Source organism: Erpetoichthys calabaricus, chromosome 8 (genome assembly GCF_900747795.2).
Source record: "Erpetoichthys calabaricus chromosome 8, fErpCal1.3, whole genome shotgun sequence".
NCBI lineage: Eukaryota > Metazoa > Chordata > Cladistia > Polypteriformes > Polypteridae > Erpetoichthys > Erpetoichthys calabaricus.
In genome coordinates, this window is record NC_041401.2 from 110,725,192 (window position 1) to 110,743,443 (window position 18,252).

At 38.9% G+C, this 18,252-nt stretch overlaps 1 protein-coding gene across 2 annotated transcripts in view; it reads right to left on the reverse strand.

The window, feature by feature from the left end:
- The window catches only part of prkag3a (protein kinase, AMP-activated, gamma 3a non-catalytic subunit), a 63,779-nt gene that overhangs the window by 22,858 nt on the left and 22,669 nt on the right, over nucleotides 1-18,252 (reverse strand). For both annotated transcript variants that reach the window (XM_051930603.1, XM_028807270.2), the window contains exons 8-11: nucleotides 17,484-17,538; nucleotides 12,191-12,317; nucleotides 11,801-11,966; nucleotides 11,178-11,215 (exon numbers count right to left, since the gene is read on the reverse strand). In XM_051930603.1, the coding sequence (XP_051786563.1) occupies nucleotides 11,178-11,215; nucleotides 11,801-11,966; nucleotides 12,191-12,317; nucleotides 17,484-17,538 (386 nt within the window). The remainder of the gene's footprint in view (nucleotides 1-11,177; nucleotides 11,216-11,800; nucleotides 11,967-12,190; nucleotides 12,318-17,483; nucleotides 17,539-18,252) is intronic.

The window sequence follows — 18,252 nt, forward strand, 5'->3', positions numbered from 1 at the left end:
GCTCCCGTTAAGGGTTGCCACAGCAGATCATCTTTTTCCATTTTACTCTCATTGCACCACTCGGATTATTTATATCACTGGATCTGAGTGGGGAATCACAGCAGCAGCTGATCGGAAAGAGAAATATCGGTATACAGCATGAAGCAGACACTGCCTGAGCCACGGCAAAACGCTTTAGAGACTTCCCAGTACGGACTTCGCGGTTTAGAAAAGGTTTCATCCCAAGAACTCTAAACGCACTCAATCAGTCCATCAAGTGCTCCTTGTAGAACTGTTTACTTATAAGTACAATTACCTCACTGTAAACTTGCACTACAGTTATAATATTGCACAACCTGCGCCACTTTATAAAGCGCATATTTACATATGATGACAGTATTCATTTTTAAGATGAAATGCAGCAAAATATGTTGATTATATTATACAGATAAAACTTTAACTTCATTTAAATAATCTTTATTGTTAATAATTAAACATGTGAGGACACGGTGCCGCAGCGCTAGCTAGTTCAGGGATTGTTCCTGCATTGCGTTGTATTCTTGCTGGTGCTGACGCGACACTGGAAGGATAGACGGATATAATAATTAAACATGTACTATAAAGATATTTCAACGTTCCATAAACGTTTTGAAGAATTGGCGTTTTAAGCTTACAGATGGCTTCACGTCTATATAACTGATTGTGTGGCGATTGGGTTTTTGGAGAAAGAAAAGTAAGGACAGGAATTGGAGGTTAGTACGTTTGAAAGAGACAGTACTTCTGTAATAAATTATTTCATCGAAGGTCGCGCATGGCGCAGCAAGCCTCTTGCCCGAGACATGAACAAGCACTGCGCCACCGTGTTCCCATGTTTAATAACATGCTTTCATTCCTATCATCATGAAAAAGATATCACATATACATCTCAGTATTTTAATTATTCAGAGAGCTGTAATATCACGAATGTAATGGATTATGTGTCCTGTCGGAGAAAGAGAAAGCCCGTTTAAGAAGCAGGTAGTGATTCACACATGCAGAGCACATAGAAGATCAAATACAGAACAAAGCATTTAATATGCCACTTTAGTTAAAATGGGATTTGAGAAACTAGTAAATTAAACGATTTTAAGATGAAGTTTATGATGTTCTACTTTAATGGCAAAATAAACTACATGATTAAAGTGGAAATTTCGAGATTAACGTTAACATTTCGTGCTTTTTTCCCACTGTGTGCCTATTTTTTTTTGTTTGTACCCTAATAAGCTTTCATATGACACTCAGACGGTGGGCTACAACTTGCCTTTTCACGGCGACTTTGATATGTGATTTCTTTTTTATTTCGGGCACTGTGCGACTTTGTGAACTTGATCTTTCGAGTTTCTCCGACACTCTGTCACTCGATCAACTTCCTTTTGTTGATTATACCACTGTTTAAACCAACAAATAGTACGTTTTTCCTTTGCCTCCACTTGGTATTCGCTGAAATTCTTATATTTTCCCCTGTGATTTTCCCATTGTCTTTTCACAGAAGGCTATTTATATTGATTTGCATATTCAAAGAGACGTAATTCTGGGAGGAGTTGGGGCGGGACAGAAGGCGCGTGCACATGCGTTACTTTTCACGCTGATCGGGATTTATGTAGTGGAAGAACGTGAAAGTTTGCGTGCGCACAGATTCCTGCATCTGGATTTTTCTGTGCGTATGCACAATCCCGCTTTTGTGCTTACGCCATGTTGTAGTGTGAGTTCTATGCACAGCGTTACTACATGAGTCCCCAGGTTTCTATTCAAGTGACAATCGGTGGCTTGACTCTCTTTGTGGCTGGTCTTCATGAACAATCTCCATGCACCCTGACAGAGCTGCAGCAGTTTTGTAAAACAGAATGGGAAGAAATGGCAGAGTTCAGATGTTGTAAGCTGATAGAGACCTGTCCATGCTGACTCAAGGCTGTCATGGCTGCAAAAGGTTCCATCTACTAAATGTTAACTTATGCATTATTATTTGCTTTGTATTTGTAATTCATTTAGACCACTTTGTAGAAGTCTGTTTTTCCTTAGATTTTAAAGAGTCTTTTTATGTTAATCAGTGGCAAAAAGGTTACTCAAAAATGTATGATAATAAAATGTTAAAACTTCCAAGGGGGTGAAGACTAGAGTGCCTGTTATTCTTTTGGCAACTTTTTTGTGCTTTCATTGAGCTTTTTCTTGTCTCACCACTGTTTTATGCTGCACAGGAGATTTGTCTCTGCTGACCGGATACTTACCTATGGTATATTTGGTGCATTGTTACAAAATTATAATTCACATTCAACACTGTTAATAAGTGTTTGCAGGTCTCCTGAGATCAAGTGTACTTTTTACCCTTTTTTGCAAAAAAGGCAAGTATTGCACAAAACAAATTGAATCCAAAAAGCTAAACAGGAATTCAAAAGGGTGGATAGAACAATAAATCTTCCACTACAGGTTTGTCGTTTCGTGATGCAGACTGTAAACACTCAGTTTCCATGGCAACAACACCAGTTTACCAGGCCATAGTCTTGTTGAGGTGCTGCCAGGCTGGCACAGTTTCAGCAAAGGGCTTGATCTGGCTTGCCAGGTGGTTACACTAGAGGGTGTAAGTAATGGGTCTTTTAGAAAATAGAGATTGTGATCTAAGGCTACATTCACATTACAAGCCTCAGTGCTCAGTTCTGATAGTTCGCTCCGATTGGATTTACCTATCTTGACAGTTCACATTCATAAGTAAAAGTGACCTGTTGTTGCGGGGTACAAAATCTGTACATTTTGGTTTAAATTTCCATTATATTTTATTCAAGACAAGACAACAGATGAACTACATTCAGGACAAATCAAAGAATGTCTTTTTCCCAGTTATATCTCACTTTTAAAACAGCTGTTCCAACATGGAAAGAAAGACATGCTGGTGTCTCAATTACATTATAACCCGAGAAAGGATGGACATCTAATTATTTTATAGCCTGGGAAAGGAAGACATAGCGACACCTTAGAGAACATAAAAAAGTTTTATTGTTTGGGAAAAAGGACAGTGAATTTATTCATCATATTGACAGCCAGCAAATCAGAATATCTAACAATCACATCTTGCGAACCCCCCCCGTATAATTTTAGAAAAAATATGCCTCGTCTGAGGAGTGATATAGTGAGTAAGAAAGTAAGGAAGGAGGGAGGAAGAAGTAGGGACGAAGATGTCAGAAGAGAGAAGAGCGACGTCAACGAGAAGCCGTTTCTATCTGATCATCAGAAAAGCATGACGAACAGCTGCAAGTGCTAGATCACAAGCCGCCTGCGACATTTATCCTTGTCATATTTACCTTTTTGCAAGCTTTTTTCTAAAGACTATATACAGTACTGTGCAAAAGTTTTAGGCAGGTGTGAAAAAATGCTGTAAACAAAGAATGCTTTCAAAAATGGAAGTGTTAATCATTTATTTGCATCAATCAACAAAATGCAGTGAATGAACAAAAGAGAAATTTAAATCAAATCAATATTTGGTGTGACCACCCTTTGCCTTCAAAACAGCATCAATTCTTCTAGGTACACTTGCACACAGTTTTTGAAGGAACTCAGCTGGTAGGTTGTTCCAAACATCTTGGAGAACTAACCACAGATCTTCTGTGGATGTAGGCTTCCTCACATCCTTCTATCTCTTCATGTAATCCCAGACACACTCGATGATGTTGAGCTCAGGGCTCTGTGGGGGCCATACCATCACTTCCAGGACTTCTTGTTCTTCTTTATGCTGAAGATAGTTCTTAATGACTTTGGCTATATGTTTGGGGTCATTGTCCTGCTGCAGAATAAATTTGGGGCCAATCATACGCCTCCCTGATGATATTACATGATGGATAAGTATCTGCCTGTATTTCTCAGCATTGAGAACACCATTAATCCTGACCAAATCTCCAACTCCATTTGTAGAAATGCAGCCCCAAACGTTCAAGGAACCTCCACCATGCTTCACTGTTGCCTGCAGACACTCATTATTGTACCGCTCTCCAGCCCTTCGACGAACAAACTGCCTTCTGCTACAGCCAAATATTTCAAATTTTGACTCATCGGTCCAGAGCACCTGCTGCCATTTTTCTGCACCCCAGTTCCTATGTTTTCGTGCATACTTGAGTCGCTTGGCCTTGTTTCCACGTCGGAGGTATGGCTTTTTGGCTGCAACTCTTCCATGAAGACCATTTCTGGCCACACTTCTCCGGACAGTAGATGGGTGTACCTGGGTCCCACTGGTTTCTGCCAGTTCAGAGCTGATGGCACTGCTGGACATCTTCCGATTTCGAAGGGTAATAAGCTTGATGTGCCTTTCATCTGCTGCACTAAGTTTCCTTGGCCGACCACTGCGTCTACGATCCTCAACGTTGCCCGTTTCTTTGTGCTTCTTCAAAAGAGCTTGAACAGCACATCTTGAAACCCCAGTCTGCTTTGAAATCTTTGTCTGGGAGAGACCTTGCTGATGCAGTATAACTACCTTGTGTCTTGTTGCTGTGCTCAATCTTGCCATGACATGAAACTGTCTTCCACAACCTCACCTTGGTAGCAGAGTTTTGGCTGTTCCTCACCCAGTTTTAAGCCTCCTACACAGCTGTTTCTGTTTCAGTTAATGACTGTGTTTCAACCTACGTGTGACATTGATGATCATTAGCACCTGTTTGGTATAATTGGTTGATCATACACTTGACTATAATCCTACAAAATCCCTGACTTTGTGCAAGTGTACCTATAAGAATTGATGCTGGTTTGAAGGCAAAAGGTAGTAACACCAAATATTGATTTGATTTAGATTTTTCTTTTGTTCGCTCACTCTGCATTTTGTAAATTGATAATAATATGTTGAGGCACTGTTGAGTTTCTGTGTGTATGCGTATAGCTATGTATGTGTGTGTTAATCTTAAAGTGCAACAGTAGACCAATCCGGTAACGAATTTGATGAATACACTTACCTTTGAAGAAAACATGTAAAGGGTAAGTAGAGGGAAATATGATAATACACCTGTGTTTAACTGTAATGTGAACACAGCTGTCCCCTGAAACGGCATGCATGTGTACAATGATACATTTGTGCACAAGTCATCTGCATCACCAACAACAAAAAACATCACATTTGAGTGATGACTCATGGTATTAAAACCGACAAAAGGGATGCTCTTGTAGCTAGTGTATGCATTGCATTTTGTTTTGGAGGGCAGCAAACAGTTTGTCAGCTGTACAAGATTAGGTCAAGAACACGAAAACAAAGACATCCCCCGCCCCCAATAAATGCACTATGTTACTAAAATAGTCCCAAATAAAGGGTATTTTTTCCTCAATTTTTTAAAGTCACAGTTAATAAATAATGGATTATGGGCATGGTGATGCAACGATAGTGCTGCTGCCTCGTAATAGAGTCTAGGGGCCATACCTTCCTGCGTGGACCTTGCATGTGGGTCCACGTGTGTTTGCTCCAGTTTCCTCCTACAGCCCCAAGACAAGCAGGTTAGGTGAATTGGCAATGCTATAAATCACTTGATGTGTGTGTGTGTTGCTGCCTGTGCTCATTGCTTGCTTGGATAGGCTCCAGCTGCCCCCTGCCATGGACCAACTAATATTATAATGCATTCTGTCCAAAGTAACTGCCTTTTGAACTTTGCCTGTCTTTCAAATAGAGAAATATTCTGTACAATTTCAATTACAGATTAGTTTACTGTTTTAGATTAATCTTGTGAAAGGTTATTTAAAACTGTGTATTTTGTCTACAGCATTTTCTTCTTTTACAAACAGAGGCATGGAGGTCTGAGCAAATCTCCAGGAAATCCTCCAGCCTTCAAATCAGTTAAATAAGTCGCACCCAAATGTTATGCTATGCTATGTTAAAAATAGGAAATTGCCTATTTTGTCACAATTAAAATATGTAGACCTAACAACCTTAAAAATGCAATGTCTTCGGCAATTGAAATATTGTTAACTTTATTTAGATACTTTTTTATAATTCATAAAAAGTCAAACTCTACGCCTATATCTACATTACCATTTCTCGCGAAGATCTTGGAGAAATATGTTCTTATGCAACTCCAGATCTTTTTGGAGTGAAATGGTATTGATGAAATATTCCAGTCTGGCTTTAAAGTTCACCACAGCACTGAATCCGCTCTTTGGCAGGTTATTAATGGCATCTTATTAATAAATGATTCTTTAGATTCTGTACTTCTCATGCTATTAGACTTTCCTGCATCTTTTGACACAGTGGACTATGACATCCTCATTATACATCTTGAGCAAGGTATTGGCTTTCAAGGTGCTGCTCTTGCTTGGTTCAGGTCGTACCGGACAAGTTGAAGTTTCTCTGTATGCCTTGGGGACTGCTCCTTCTCTTCTGCCCATTTCATCCCCCAAGAGTCTAATCTGGGCCCTATGTTATTCTCTTAAGGTCTGTCTTTAAAAAAATATGGTATCTTTTTCCACTATAATGCTGATTACATGAAACTGTACTTACCTTTTTACCTTAAGTCTTTACTGAAGTGTATGGAAGACATCAGCTCTTGGATGTCAGTAAACTTTCTTGATTTTCATGTAAAGATAACCAAGACTGTAATGTTTGGGCTCTCTGACCTCCACAGTGTCTACGATTGTAATCTTGGTCCACTACCACAGTACATTAAACCCTGTGCTATGGACTTATGCATGATATTTGATAGTAACCTAAAGCTGGATATAAATTCTGCAGTTAAAGCCTGTTTTTTCCAACTACACGTAATAGCTAAGATCAAGTCCTTTTTATCCGTTGCTGATCTTGAAAAAGTGACTCATTCGTTTATTTCGATTATTGGACTACTGCAACTAATCATATACTAGAGTTACCAAGCAATCCCTTTCTCAGCTACAAGTGGTCCAAACTAACTGGCACACATAAATGTGACCAGATTTCTTTTGCTCCAGTCTCCCTTAATTGGTTTTTGGTCCATTACAGAGGTGATTTGAATGTGCTATTGTTTGTTTTCAAATACCTAAAGGGGTTAGCGCCTTCCTGTCCCTCCGAAGTTTTACACCTTTACATTCCAAGTCACCAAATTAGGACCCTTGATCAGATGCTCTTAGTGGTGCTGAGGGCTCGACTAACACTTAAAGGTGAGCCTGCTTTTCAAACAGTCGGTCCTAGGCTTTGGAACAAACTACCTGCTCCTGTCAGGTCTACAACAACTGTGGACATTTTTAATTCTAGGTTGAATATGCATCTTTTCTCTTTAGCTTTTAATTAAAATTGGTTCCTTTATTTTTACTGTGTTTTGTTTAACTTTATCCTGTATTAGAATGCATTTCTTTTCACCTTATATGTGTTACTATGTTACTAACTATTGACTCTGACTTGAATTTTAAATCACATATTAATCAGATCACTAGGACAGCATTTTTTCACTTAAGAAATATAGCAAACGTTAGACCTCTTATAACATTGCAAGATGCTGAAAAATTAGTTCACATTTTTGCTTTCAGTCAGCTAGATTACTGTAACGCACTCCTCTCTGGACAACCCAAAAAAGACATTAATCAATTGCAACTAGTGCAGAATGAGGCTGCTAGAATCTTAACTCGGAAAAGAAAATCTGAGCACATTTCTCCAGTTTTGATGTCACTACACTGGTTACCTGTGTCATTTAGAATTGACTTTAACATACTGCTTATGGTTTACAAAGCCTTAAATAATCTCACTCCATCTTATATTTCAGAATGTCTTACACCTTACACTCCAAAATGTAACCGTAGATCTTCAAATGAATGTCTGCTTATTATTATGAGAGCTAAACTTAAAAGAAGTGGTGAGGCGGCCTTCTGCTGTTATGCACCTAAAATATGGAATAGCTTGCCAATAGGAATTTGCCAGGCTAATACAGTGGAGCACTTTAAAAAACTGCTGAAAACACATTACTTTAACATGGCTTTCTCATAGCTTCATCTTAGTTTAATTCTGATGCTCTGTATATTCAATTAATTATCATTATCATTCCTGGTGGCTCCAAAATCCGTACTAACCCCTACTTTCTCTTCTGTTCTTTTTCCAGTTTTCTGTGGTGGTGATCTGCACCATCACCACCTAATCAAAACACCATGATGTCCCTACATTGATGGATTAAAGGCCAAAAGTTCACGGGACCGTCATCAGCAAATTCTTCCATGTGAACCCTGAATACAATGAGGACTGATTGAGGTCATTTATGTTGGGTAGAATGCCTAGAGGGGGCTGGGTGGTCTCGTGGCCTGGAACCCCTGCAGATTTTATTTTTTTCTCCAGCCGTCTGGAGTTTTATTTTGCTTTTTCTGTCCTCCCTGGCCAACGGACCTTACTTTCATTCTATGTTAATTAGTGTTCCCTAATTTTAATTATTTATTTTGTCTTTTTTTCTTCATCATGTAAAGCACTTCAAGCTACATTGTATGAAAATGCGCTATACAAATAAATGATATTATTGTTGTTGTTAATGTACAGCACTGTGGTCAACACTGGTTATTTTGAACGTGCTTTATAAATAAAGCTTTATAAAGTTTTAAATGCATCCATGAGACATGCTTCGTATTGTAAATTTATATTATGAATATTTGACATGAAATGTGATGCAAATATGTAGCAGCAATATAAAAATGCAGTTTTTTTTGGTTCAGCTGGATCCCCCCCCCCCCCCCCAGTCTAAATGTTAAATTCAGCCCACGCCTGCAACTCATAAGACCTTGCCACATGCATGTGAGACAGCTTAAGGTTTATGGTGATGGTGATGGAAATGGTAATTACCCTCCAGGGGTTGGCGCTGTGGTCAATAAACATTTGGACACAGCACAGAGAAGGTGTGTGCAGTGTCATGTCTAGCTCAATCAAGGCCAAGTAAAAACACATAGTAAAATGAAGTGTTCTCTCTTCCGCCCTGTGCAGAACCAAAGAGAGATGGCCACTCCACTATTGACGTCACTTCCGTTGTCCACCCTCCTGGACAGCCATTCTGAAATTATTCTGATTTTGAGCTTTTGTCTGTTTTACTACCTGATTTGGACCGGAAACTTAATTTAGACAACGTACACACAGCAAAGGTATAGAATATTCTTTTACAACATGTTTTTACAACTTCAAACTATTGATTTTTTTTAATACTATAATTTTATTAAATTTTAACCATACATCATTCAAATGAATCAAATGTAATTATATGTTTTTTTTAAGAAACCACTATTTACTTCTCTGTTGTTTATTCAAAGAGTTAATCTAGAACTAAACAGATATTTGTGCTATTTAAAAATTAAACATATCATTAAACACACAACCTGAACAATCAACATCCAAATTAAAAGGAGCAGAGTGCCAGTTCTGTTACTACATTCTCATCATCTGTCAAGAGAAAATATAAGCAGTCTTGTTCAGTTAGGAAGACTCACAAAACAAACGATTTCTTTATTGCCACAAAACAATTTCAAAACATTACCTTGTGTAAAAAAAGGATATGACCAGAATTATAATTACATTATTAAAATAATTAATTTTAGACTTACTTAAAAACAATCTAGCGCATGCGTTGTCCTAGTCAGATTTCCGGTCCAAATTGGGTAGTAACAGTCTGAAAAGAGGCCTCCGCAACTTGTTGCGTGTATTTTGCGCTTTCAACTACTTTAATTATACGGGGTCACCAGGGTGGTGCCCCATCTCCTTGATGTTGTCTACTCTCAGCTTTACAACTAATATAACAAACACGCATTCTTACGATAACTAAACACACTTAAAAACAAAAAACACCAGCAGGGAATGATGAATATAATGATTATAAACACAAACTTACAAGCAGATATTATGCATTTATACAATTAACAAGATGAATTAATGAGGTGAGCGATTAATGATGTTTCTAATTCTACAAAAGAGAGTAAGAGCAGTGTATTACACAAAACGTCAATTTGAATTTGAAAATAAAATTATTACAAGAACTAAATTAATAAATGCATAAGAAAATAACAGTTATAAAAATATGCATATGCCCAGAAATGATATCCAAAATGGTAAAAATGTAACCAATTGAAGCAAAGACAAAAATTTAACAAAGTTCACATTATGGTACATTAATGACTTGGTATTCTCATTAAATAAAAATGTAAAACCAATAAATAAATTAGTACAGTGGAACCTCGGTTTGTGAGCATAATTCGTTCCGGATATGTGCTCGCAGTCCAAAGCACTCGTATATCAAAGTGAATTTCCCCATAAGAAATAATGGAAACTCTGATGATTCGTTCCTCAACCCAAAACTATTCATATAAAAATGATTAATACAAAATATAAAGTAAAAATACATAAAACAAATTAACCTGCACTTTACCTTTGAAAAGAATCATGGCTGGTGTGAGGAGTTTCTAAACTCTTGTGGGATTCCACCCAACGGGACAACATGCATAACAGTGTCCCAAAGCAATCGCAGTATCCCAGCATTGTAGCAGTTCTCCGTAAAAGCGAATGCGAAAAGATCGCGGACATGCTATAAGTGCCTGCCGTCAATGGGTGATACAAGGAACAAGGAACATTATAAATACGCAGGGCACAGGATTACTTGGCCCCGACCCTGCCTGACTGCTGTGTCTGTGTATAGGAGAGTGGCAGATCCCGTTACAATAAATAACCGCGCTGTTGCTATTTCAAGCTGAATAAAGCTGGTGTCACTAAAGTACTGAGACTCAGCTTCGTGTTTTGTAGTGCAAGACGGGGACTCGCACGTCACAGCATACACACACACACACACACACACACACATACTCACAATGCTGTAGTAAACAGTATACGTTCATACAGATGTTGACTATATGAGTGAGGCACGGTGACTCAGACGGAGAATAGGAGACGATTGCCCAACAATCCCGCAGCGAGAGAGAGAGAGAGAGAGAAGAACCATCAGCTCAGTTGTGATCACATGACGTTCAGCAGACAAAGTGTATACATACTACTCGTACTGCAAGACCTCGCTCTTTATCAAGTCAAAATTTATTAAAAAATTTAGCTCGTCTTGTAAAACACTCGTAAACCAAGTTACTCGCAAACTGAGGTTTCACTGTATTTCTACTTCTCCATTATAGCTTTCATGCAGTTTCTTTTTATCTTCATTATTTTGCCCATTTTGGCTTGACAAATAGAAATAAAAAAAAATCAAATGAACAAGAGCTGCTTTACTTACAATGACATCAAACCTGGAATACAAACCCACGACTCTTCCTGAAATGAAAAAAAAAAAACACAATGTTATTAATAGGCAAACATTTTCAGTCCAAAAGCAAGCTCAGACCGCAGCCAGGTTTGTTAACAGGGCAGATGCAGCAGGTAGCTCTGTCTATGGCATCTCCATCAATGCAGTTTTTGGGTGGTTCATAGAGTCTGTGTCTCTTGTAGAATCAGTGCATGGTAGACATACGTCAGACCTTTGCAGGGCAAGCTGAATCCATTTACAGTATGCAGTAGATTGGGTATGGACTGTAGGATGAGACTCATATGAACACAAGGAGAACATGCAAACTTTTGCACAGTAGGAGAGCCAGCACGGAATTAAACCGAGATGGCAACACTACCTACTGCGCCTCAGGTATCTGTTTGGACTTCATGTATTTTTTCAATGGTATGCCTAACTAGTTATGCATTAACAATTTAAAAGCACGGTATTTTGTTTTGAAAAGTGTATTAAGCCAAGGCTTGTACATAAAATGGCATTTGCAACAATCAGATCTGACAGGCTGTTGCTTGTGTGGAGCTGCTTTTAATCTCAAATGATCTGTGGGTCAACAAGCATGCCTGACTGGCCTGTACCTTCTTCATTGACAACCGGTAGAGCAGATACCCGCCTTTCCACGAAAATAGACAGTGCTTCATACACAGTGGCATTCTCCTGTACAGTGGCCACATTTTGAAAGGTCCCAATCCCAAGATCATTTATTGTCTTCTGAAGAAACCGCGGTTTTGGAATCAGTGAACCCTGAAAGAAATGACAGGGATGAGAGGCTCTTGAATGTGCATTGCTGATGAGGAGCCCACTTTTCAGAATATGTCCACCCCGGCATGCTCACTGTGTATCACAAGGTACCATATCATTGGCCTATTATGACTTTAGATGAGACATAAATTCATAAGCAGCAAGCAGATAAGATGCCACTATTAGGTAGGGTATGGTGTCTCTTATGGCTGCTGAAAACTACTCACAAAAATGTGAAGAAACTTCAAGATGCGCTTGTGTGTAAGAATGTAGAGGACATTTCCAGAATCAGGATCAATAACAGGTAGCCGATGAATCTTATTTTTAATTAAAGAATACACAGCATCAAACAAGCTAGGAGAAAAATCAGACAAGAGACATCAAGAGAGTTATTGAATATATACACCAACATGGAAGACTCCAAACATGCAATGGTATTCACCAGTAATCAGTGTTAGACACCATTCTTCTGAAACATTTTAACTTTTGGCAGTGGGTAGGAACCACTAAGCATCAGACTTCTTCATGCAATCATTTCAAGATTGTTATCTACCTAAAGCGCAGCCATAAAACCTTGGTATACTTCAGGTGGAGATGAACAGCAAATGGCGTGGACAAGTGATGTGATTACGAAGGAAAAACAAACATTTGGGAGCAACATGGAGAAGGTGTGAGCAGTGCCATGCCCAACTCAGTTAACTCCAGGCAACAACAGGCAGTGAAGTGCTTCATCATCAGCGATCAGTCAAGCGAATACAAGAGTGGGCTTGTACTTTCACTTGACAGCAGCTCTCAAAGAAAGGCAGAAGGACCACATTTAGTGATGCATTGGAATTAAAATTATGGACTTCCCACCACAAAAGTAACCAGATCAGTGAGCAGATCATTTGACCTACCTGTGCTCCAGTTGTGAAAAAATAAAAAGATAGTAGACTTTCACTAAACTATTACCTACATCAGAAAAGTATGGCAACTTATATTCTTCTCAGTGTTGCCGTTTCCAGGTTACTACACATTTTTTAATGCTTTCCATTACTGATACAGCCATTCGCCCACCTTTTAACCCCCCTTATGGAGTTACAGGACAGAAGGGGACTGCCAAATCAATCAAAAGAAAGGGGCTCATCCAGGATTTTGTAGAGCACAGAGTGTCCCTCTATCTACCAGCTCTGTCCAATATAGGTTTATGCTGGGGGGCTGGAGTTCATGCAGTGCAGGATTGGACAAAAGAAATGAATCAACCTCAGCCAGTCACTGGATACAGTCACACACAAACCCACATTCAATTCTACCACATTGCAAATATGGAATACCATTTGTGCCAAAATGAAATTCCAATTATGAAATCAATAATTGCATGCAAAAGTACAACAATATATATAAATGAGTTAATAAATTGTAAAAAAAAAAAACAAAACATATAGTTAAATAAGTTATCTAATTGTTATGAAAAGTCATCTATTATGAAATACAAAATAATTATTATTATTAGGGGGCTTTTCCTCCTGCTCACTTTGCTCGCCAACCCTTCTGGCATGCACTACACACCAGCCACTACGCGTCTCTGCCGCTCACGTACACTACTGTGCAAACGTTTTAGGCAGGTGTGAAAAAATGCTGTAAACAAAGAATGCTTTCAGAAATATAAATAATGATTGTTTATTGTTATCAATTTACAAAATGCAAAGTGAGCGAACAAAAGAAAAATCTAAATCAAATCAATATTTGGTGTTACTACCTTTTGCCTTCAAACCAGCATCAATTCTTATAGGTGCACATTATAGTCAGGTGTATGATCAACCAGTTATACCAAATAGGTGCTAATGATCATCAATGTCACACGTAGGTTGAAACACAGTCATTAACTGAAACAGAAACAGCTGTGTAGGAGGCTTAAAACTGGGTGAGGAACAGCCAAACTCTGCTACCAAGGTGAAGTTGTGGAAGACAGTTTCATGTCATGGCAAGATTGAGCACAGCAACAAGACACAAGGTAGTTATACTGCATTAGCAAGGTCTCTCCCAGACAAAGATTTCAAAGCAGACCGGGGTTTCAAGATGTGCTGTTCAAGCTCTTTTGAAGAAGCACAAAGAAACGGGCAACGTTGAGGATCGTAATCGGAGGATGTCCAGCAGTGCCATCTGCTCAGAACTGGCAGAAACCAGTGGGACCCAGGTACACCCATCTACTGTCCGGAGAAGTGTGGCCAGAAGTGGTCTGCATGGAAGAGTTTCAGTCAAAAAGCCATACCTCCAACGTGGAAACAAGGCCAAGCGAGTCAAGTATGCACGAAAACAAAGGAACTGGGGTGCAGAAAAATGGCAGCAGGTGCTCTGGACTGATGAGTCAAAATTTGAAATATTTGGCTGTAGCAGAAGGCAGTTTGTTCATCGAAGGGCTGGAGAGCGGTACAATAATGAGTGTCTGCAGGCAACAGTGAAGCATGGCGGAGGTTCCTTGAATGTTTGGGGCTGCATTTCTACAAATGGAGTTGGAGATTTGGTCAGGACTAATGGTGTTCTCAATGCTGAGAAATACAGGCAGATACTTATCCATCATGCAATACCATCAGGGAGGCGTATGATTTGCCCCAAATTTATTCTGCAGCAGGACAACAACCCCAAACATACAGCCAAAGTCATTAAGAACTATCTTCAGCGTAAAGATGAACAAGAAGTCCTGGAAGTAATGGTATGGCCCCCAAAGAGCCCTTATCTCAACATCATCGAGTGTGTCTGGGATTACATGAAGAGACAGAAGGATGTGAGGAAGCCTACATCCACAGAAGATTTGTGGTTAGTTCTCCAAGATGTTTGGAACAACCTACCAGCCGAGTTCCTTCAAAAACTGTGTGCAAGTGTACCTAGAAGAATTGATGCTGTTTTGAAGGCAAAGGGTGGTCACACCAAATATTGATTTGATTTAGATTTCTCTTTTGTTCATTCACTGCATTTTGTTGATTGATGCAAATAAATGATTATCACTTCAATTTTTGAAAGCATTCTTTGTTTGCAGCATTTTTTCACATCTCCCTAAAACTTTCGCACAGTACTGTATGTGGATTTCACTTTCACCAAACAAATTCTTTTAATTCTCGCAGATACGTCTCTTTATTGGGAAGAAACACTACTTTTCCCTGATGGCAACACGAATTAGACAAACTACAAATCTCTGATTTAAAGTTTAAATCCGAACAATACATTCAATTTCTTTTTCCTGTTCTGTTATTTCACTGAGTAATAATTTCCGTTTGTTTGTGCTAATGTGATTTTTACTATCATTTTTTTTTTTTTTGAGACTTTCGAATTTTAGTACTTTCATTATCTCGAACCTGTTCTGTATGTATATCGCGCCAACATTTTTTAATTCTTTACAACGTTCCAGTTTGTAATCTACTCTTTGTCTTTTATTTCCGGTCCCAGGTGTGGTTAAATCTCTTGGCACAAAGTATCGTCTCGCGGGATGTGAAAGTATCTCTCTGAAAAAGTCACATCTCATCCCAGGCTAAAAAGTCTCGTCACGTCCTAGGATTTTTTTATTATAATAGAGAGACAAGTTTCATTTCACAATGGCCATATTTTTAAAGACCATTTTTATTTTACAATGCGACTTTTCTGACCGGCACATTTTCAAATGGTTCTTTTCGTGATGGTTTTGTCACTTCTCAATCAAGACCAATGGGTGAAACCTTTTTCTATTGGCTACTCCTGTGGTGTCATTTGCTTTTGCCTGGTATAGGAAATCAGGAAAAAGTTTTCAGCAGCAAAGGATTAACCAATAACAACAGGCTAAGTGGGCTGCCCTCGTCTTGATTCACAAGTGACGAAACCATCATGAAAAGAGTCATTGGGAAAGAAAGAAAATAGCCATTTGGAAATGTGATGTTGGAAAAGTCACATTGTGATCATTTGCTGCCGATTACTTTTCCTGATTTTTTCTGATTTACTACACCAGGCAAAAGTAATCGACAGCAGAAGATTAGCCAATAGAAAAAGGTTCCGTCTGTTGGTCTTGATTGACAAGTGACGAAACTATCATGAAAAGAGCCACTCGGAAAGGCGCTGATTGGAAAAGTTGCACTGTGAAATAAGGATGGTCTTTAAAGTTACATCCATTGTAAAATAAAACCTGTAATAGTAATTTAGTTAAATGACTTTTCATAACAATTAAATGATTTTCACAATTTATTGACTCGTTTATATATCTCGCTGCACTTTGCATCCATCCATCCATTGTCCAACCCGCTGAATCCGAACAAAGGGTCACGGGGGTCTGCTGGAGCCAATCCTAGCCAACACAGGGCAGGAATCAATCCTGGGCAGGGTGCCAACCCACCGCAGGACACACACAAACACACCTACACACCAAGCACACACTAGGGCCAATTTAGAATTGCCAGTCCACCTAACCTGCATGTCTTTGGACTGTGGGAGGAAACCAGAGCGCCCGGAGGAAACCCACGCAGACACAGGGAGAACATGCAAACTCCACGCAGGGAGGACCCGGGAAGCGAACCCAGGTCCCCAGGTCTCCCAACTGCGAGGTAGCAGCGCTACCCACTGCGCCACTGTGCCGCCTCGCTGCACTTTTGGATGCAATTATTGATTTTATAATTGCCATTTTATTTATATTCATTTTGGCACAAATGGCATTCCATATGCAGCGAATGGTTGTCAGAAAAAACAGTTTTGCAGAAACAAATGCTTGAAGTTATCTGCCAGTGCAGCAAGAAAAGTTTACTTGGTAAGACTGCCTTTGATTCAGTATACACATCTAGTTTAACAAATAAAATATCAGAAATGTATGAATTCTAAATCTTATAAAACAGCCTACAAACGTTTGGTTCTTGAAACAAGAGCACACACCCTGGTCTGCTCTTCATTACAGCTAACGGACTCTCCTCTCATACTTGGAATGAGACTTAATATCTAAATCAGATCACTTGAGACCAACTCTCTTAAATTAAGCAAAATAATTTTGCATGCACAATGCCAGAAAAAATAATGAGATATATTGCCTCTAATAAGAAATGTATACTTTGTTAAAACAACCCATGCAAACACTAGTAGACAGAACACCCTCAAGACTGGCAGTGACCGTGATGGAGCCTGATGCCGATATCTAGGAGCTGTAAGGCAGCAGTGACCACCACTCGGTGACCGTGACTCCTTTTAACTTCTACTGTAATAATAATCTATCGATCGTGATTTCAAAAAAATGCATGCCTGTGGTCAAATTTGCTTCCAACTTTCTAGTCAAAATATTATTTTGTGTTTTCTGTGGTGCAAGTTGGTTTTAATAAAATGTGATTTTTGAGTACATCAGAAATTTTTACATTCCTACATTTGTATGACTCCTCTCTTCATAAATTGCTATTTTCTGAAACTTGAGATATCATACTCATATTCAAAGAGCTCCTTTGTCTCCATGTTCTGCAACAGAAGACCTTTATCTCCAAATGAAGTACACCTTGGCCTTGTCCAGCTTAACATTTGGCATAATTTATTTAGAATACCTACCTGCAGCTTGGGGTAATACTGACAAGAGAGGACAGCGAGTAATGCAGGTAAACCTCTGGAAGAGCATAAGGAGAAATCATCATTTATTTGCATGGTAAGATACACTATATCAAATCTTCAAAACAGTGTAGCCACTCATATGGGCCAGAGAACCTCAAAAGGTTGAAAGGAACAATCAAATTAGTTACTGAGAATAGTTGAAGCAATTTATGATTAGATCAACAGGCAGATTATAAAACAGGGGATACGTGAATGGACTGCTGATAGATATTAAAAACTTGAAATTTTTAGAATAGGATAATATACACTTAACTACAAAACAAGGCGTGAAAACAAGAGATCATTTGCTTTGTGCCATTTGTCAGCTTCATCTCTGCTAGTGTAGTGTATAACCCATCACTTCAGTTTGTCCACACCAGGCACTGCTTTGTAAAATGGGAAAATATATAAAAAGATGGCTTCCCCACCTTTAACTTTGAAGCAATTTGAAAACAAAACAAAACAGCCTACTGTGTATTTCAAACTGTGTGAAATAACTATTTCATTGTCTGTCAGCATGGAGTAGTATAGCAAAGGAGGATCTTTCGCCTGTCTCCCATATTCAGCTTTAACAAAGAATGGTGTATGAAAAGCCCACAACTCTCTGGAAGGCTGCATTGTGAATGGTCGAGTGGCCTGCGCGTTTATATTTCTTGTGTGCAGTTCTTTATTGCTTCCATTTATTAAAGTTGCACCTGAAATATGTCAACTGTCTTGCAATATAAGCTCA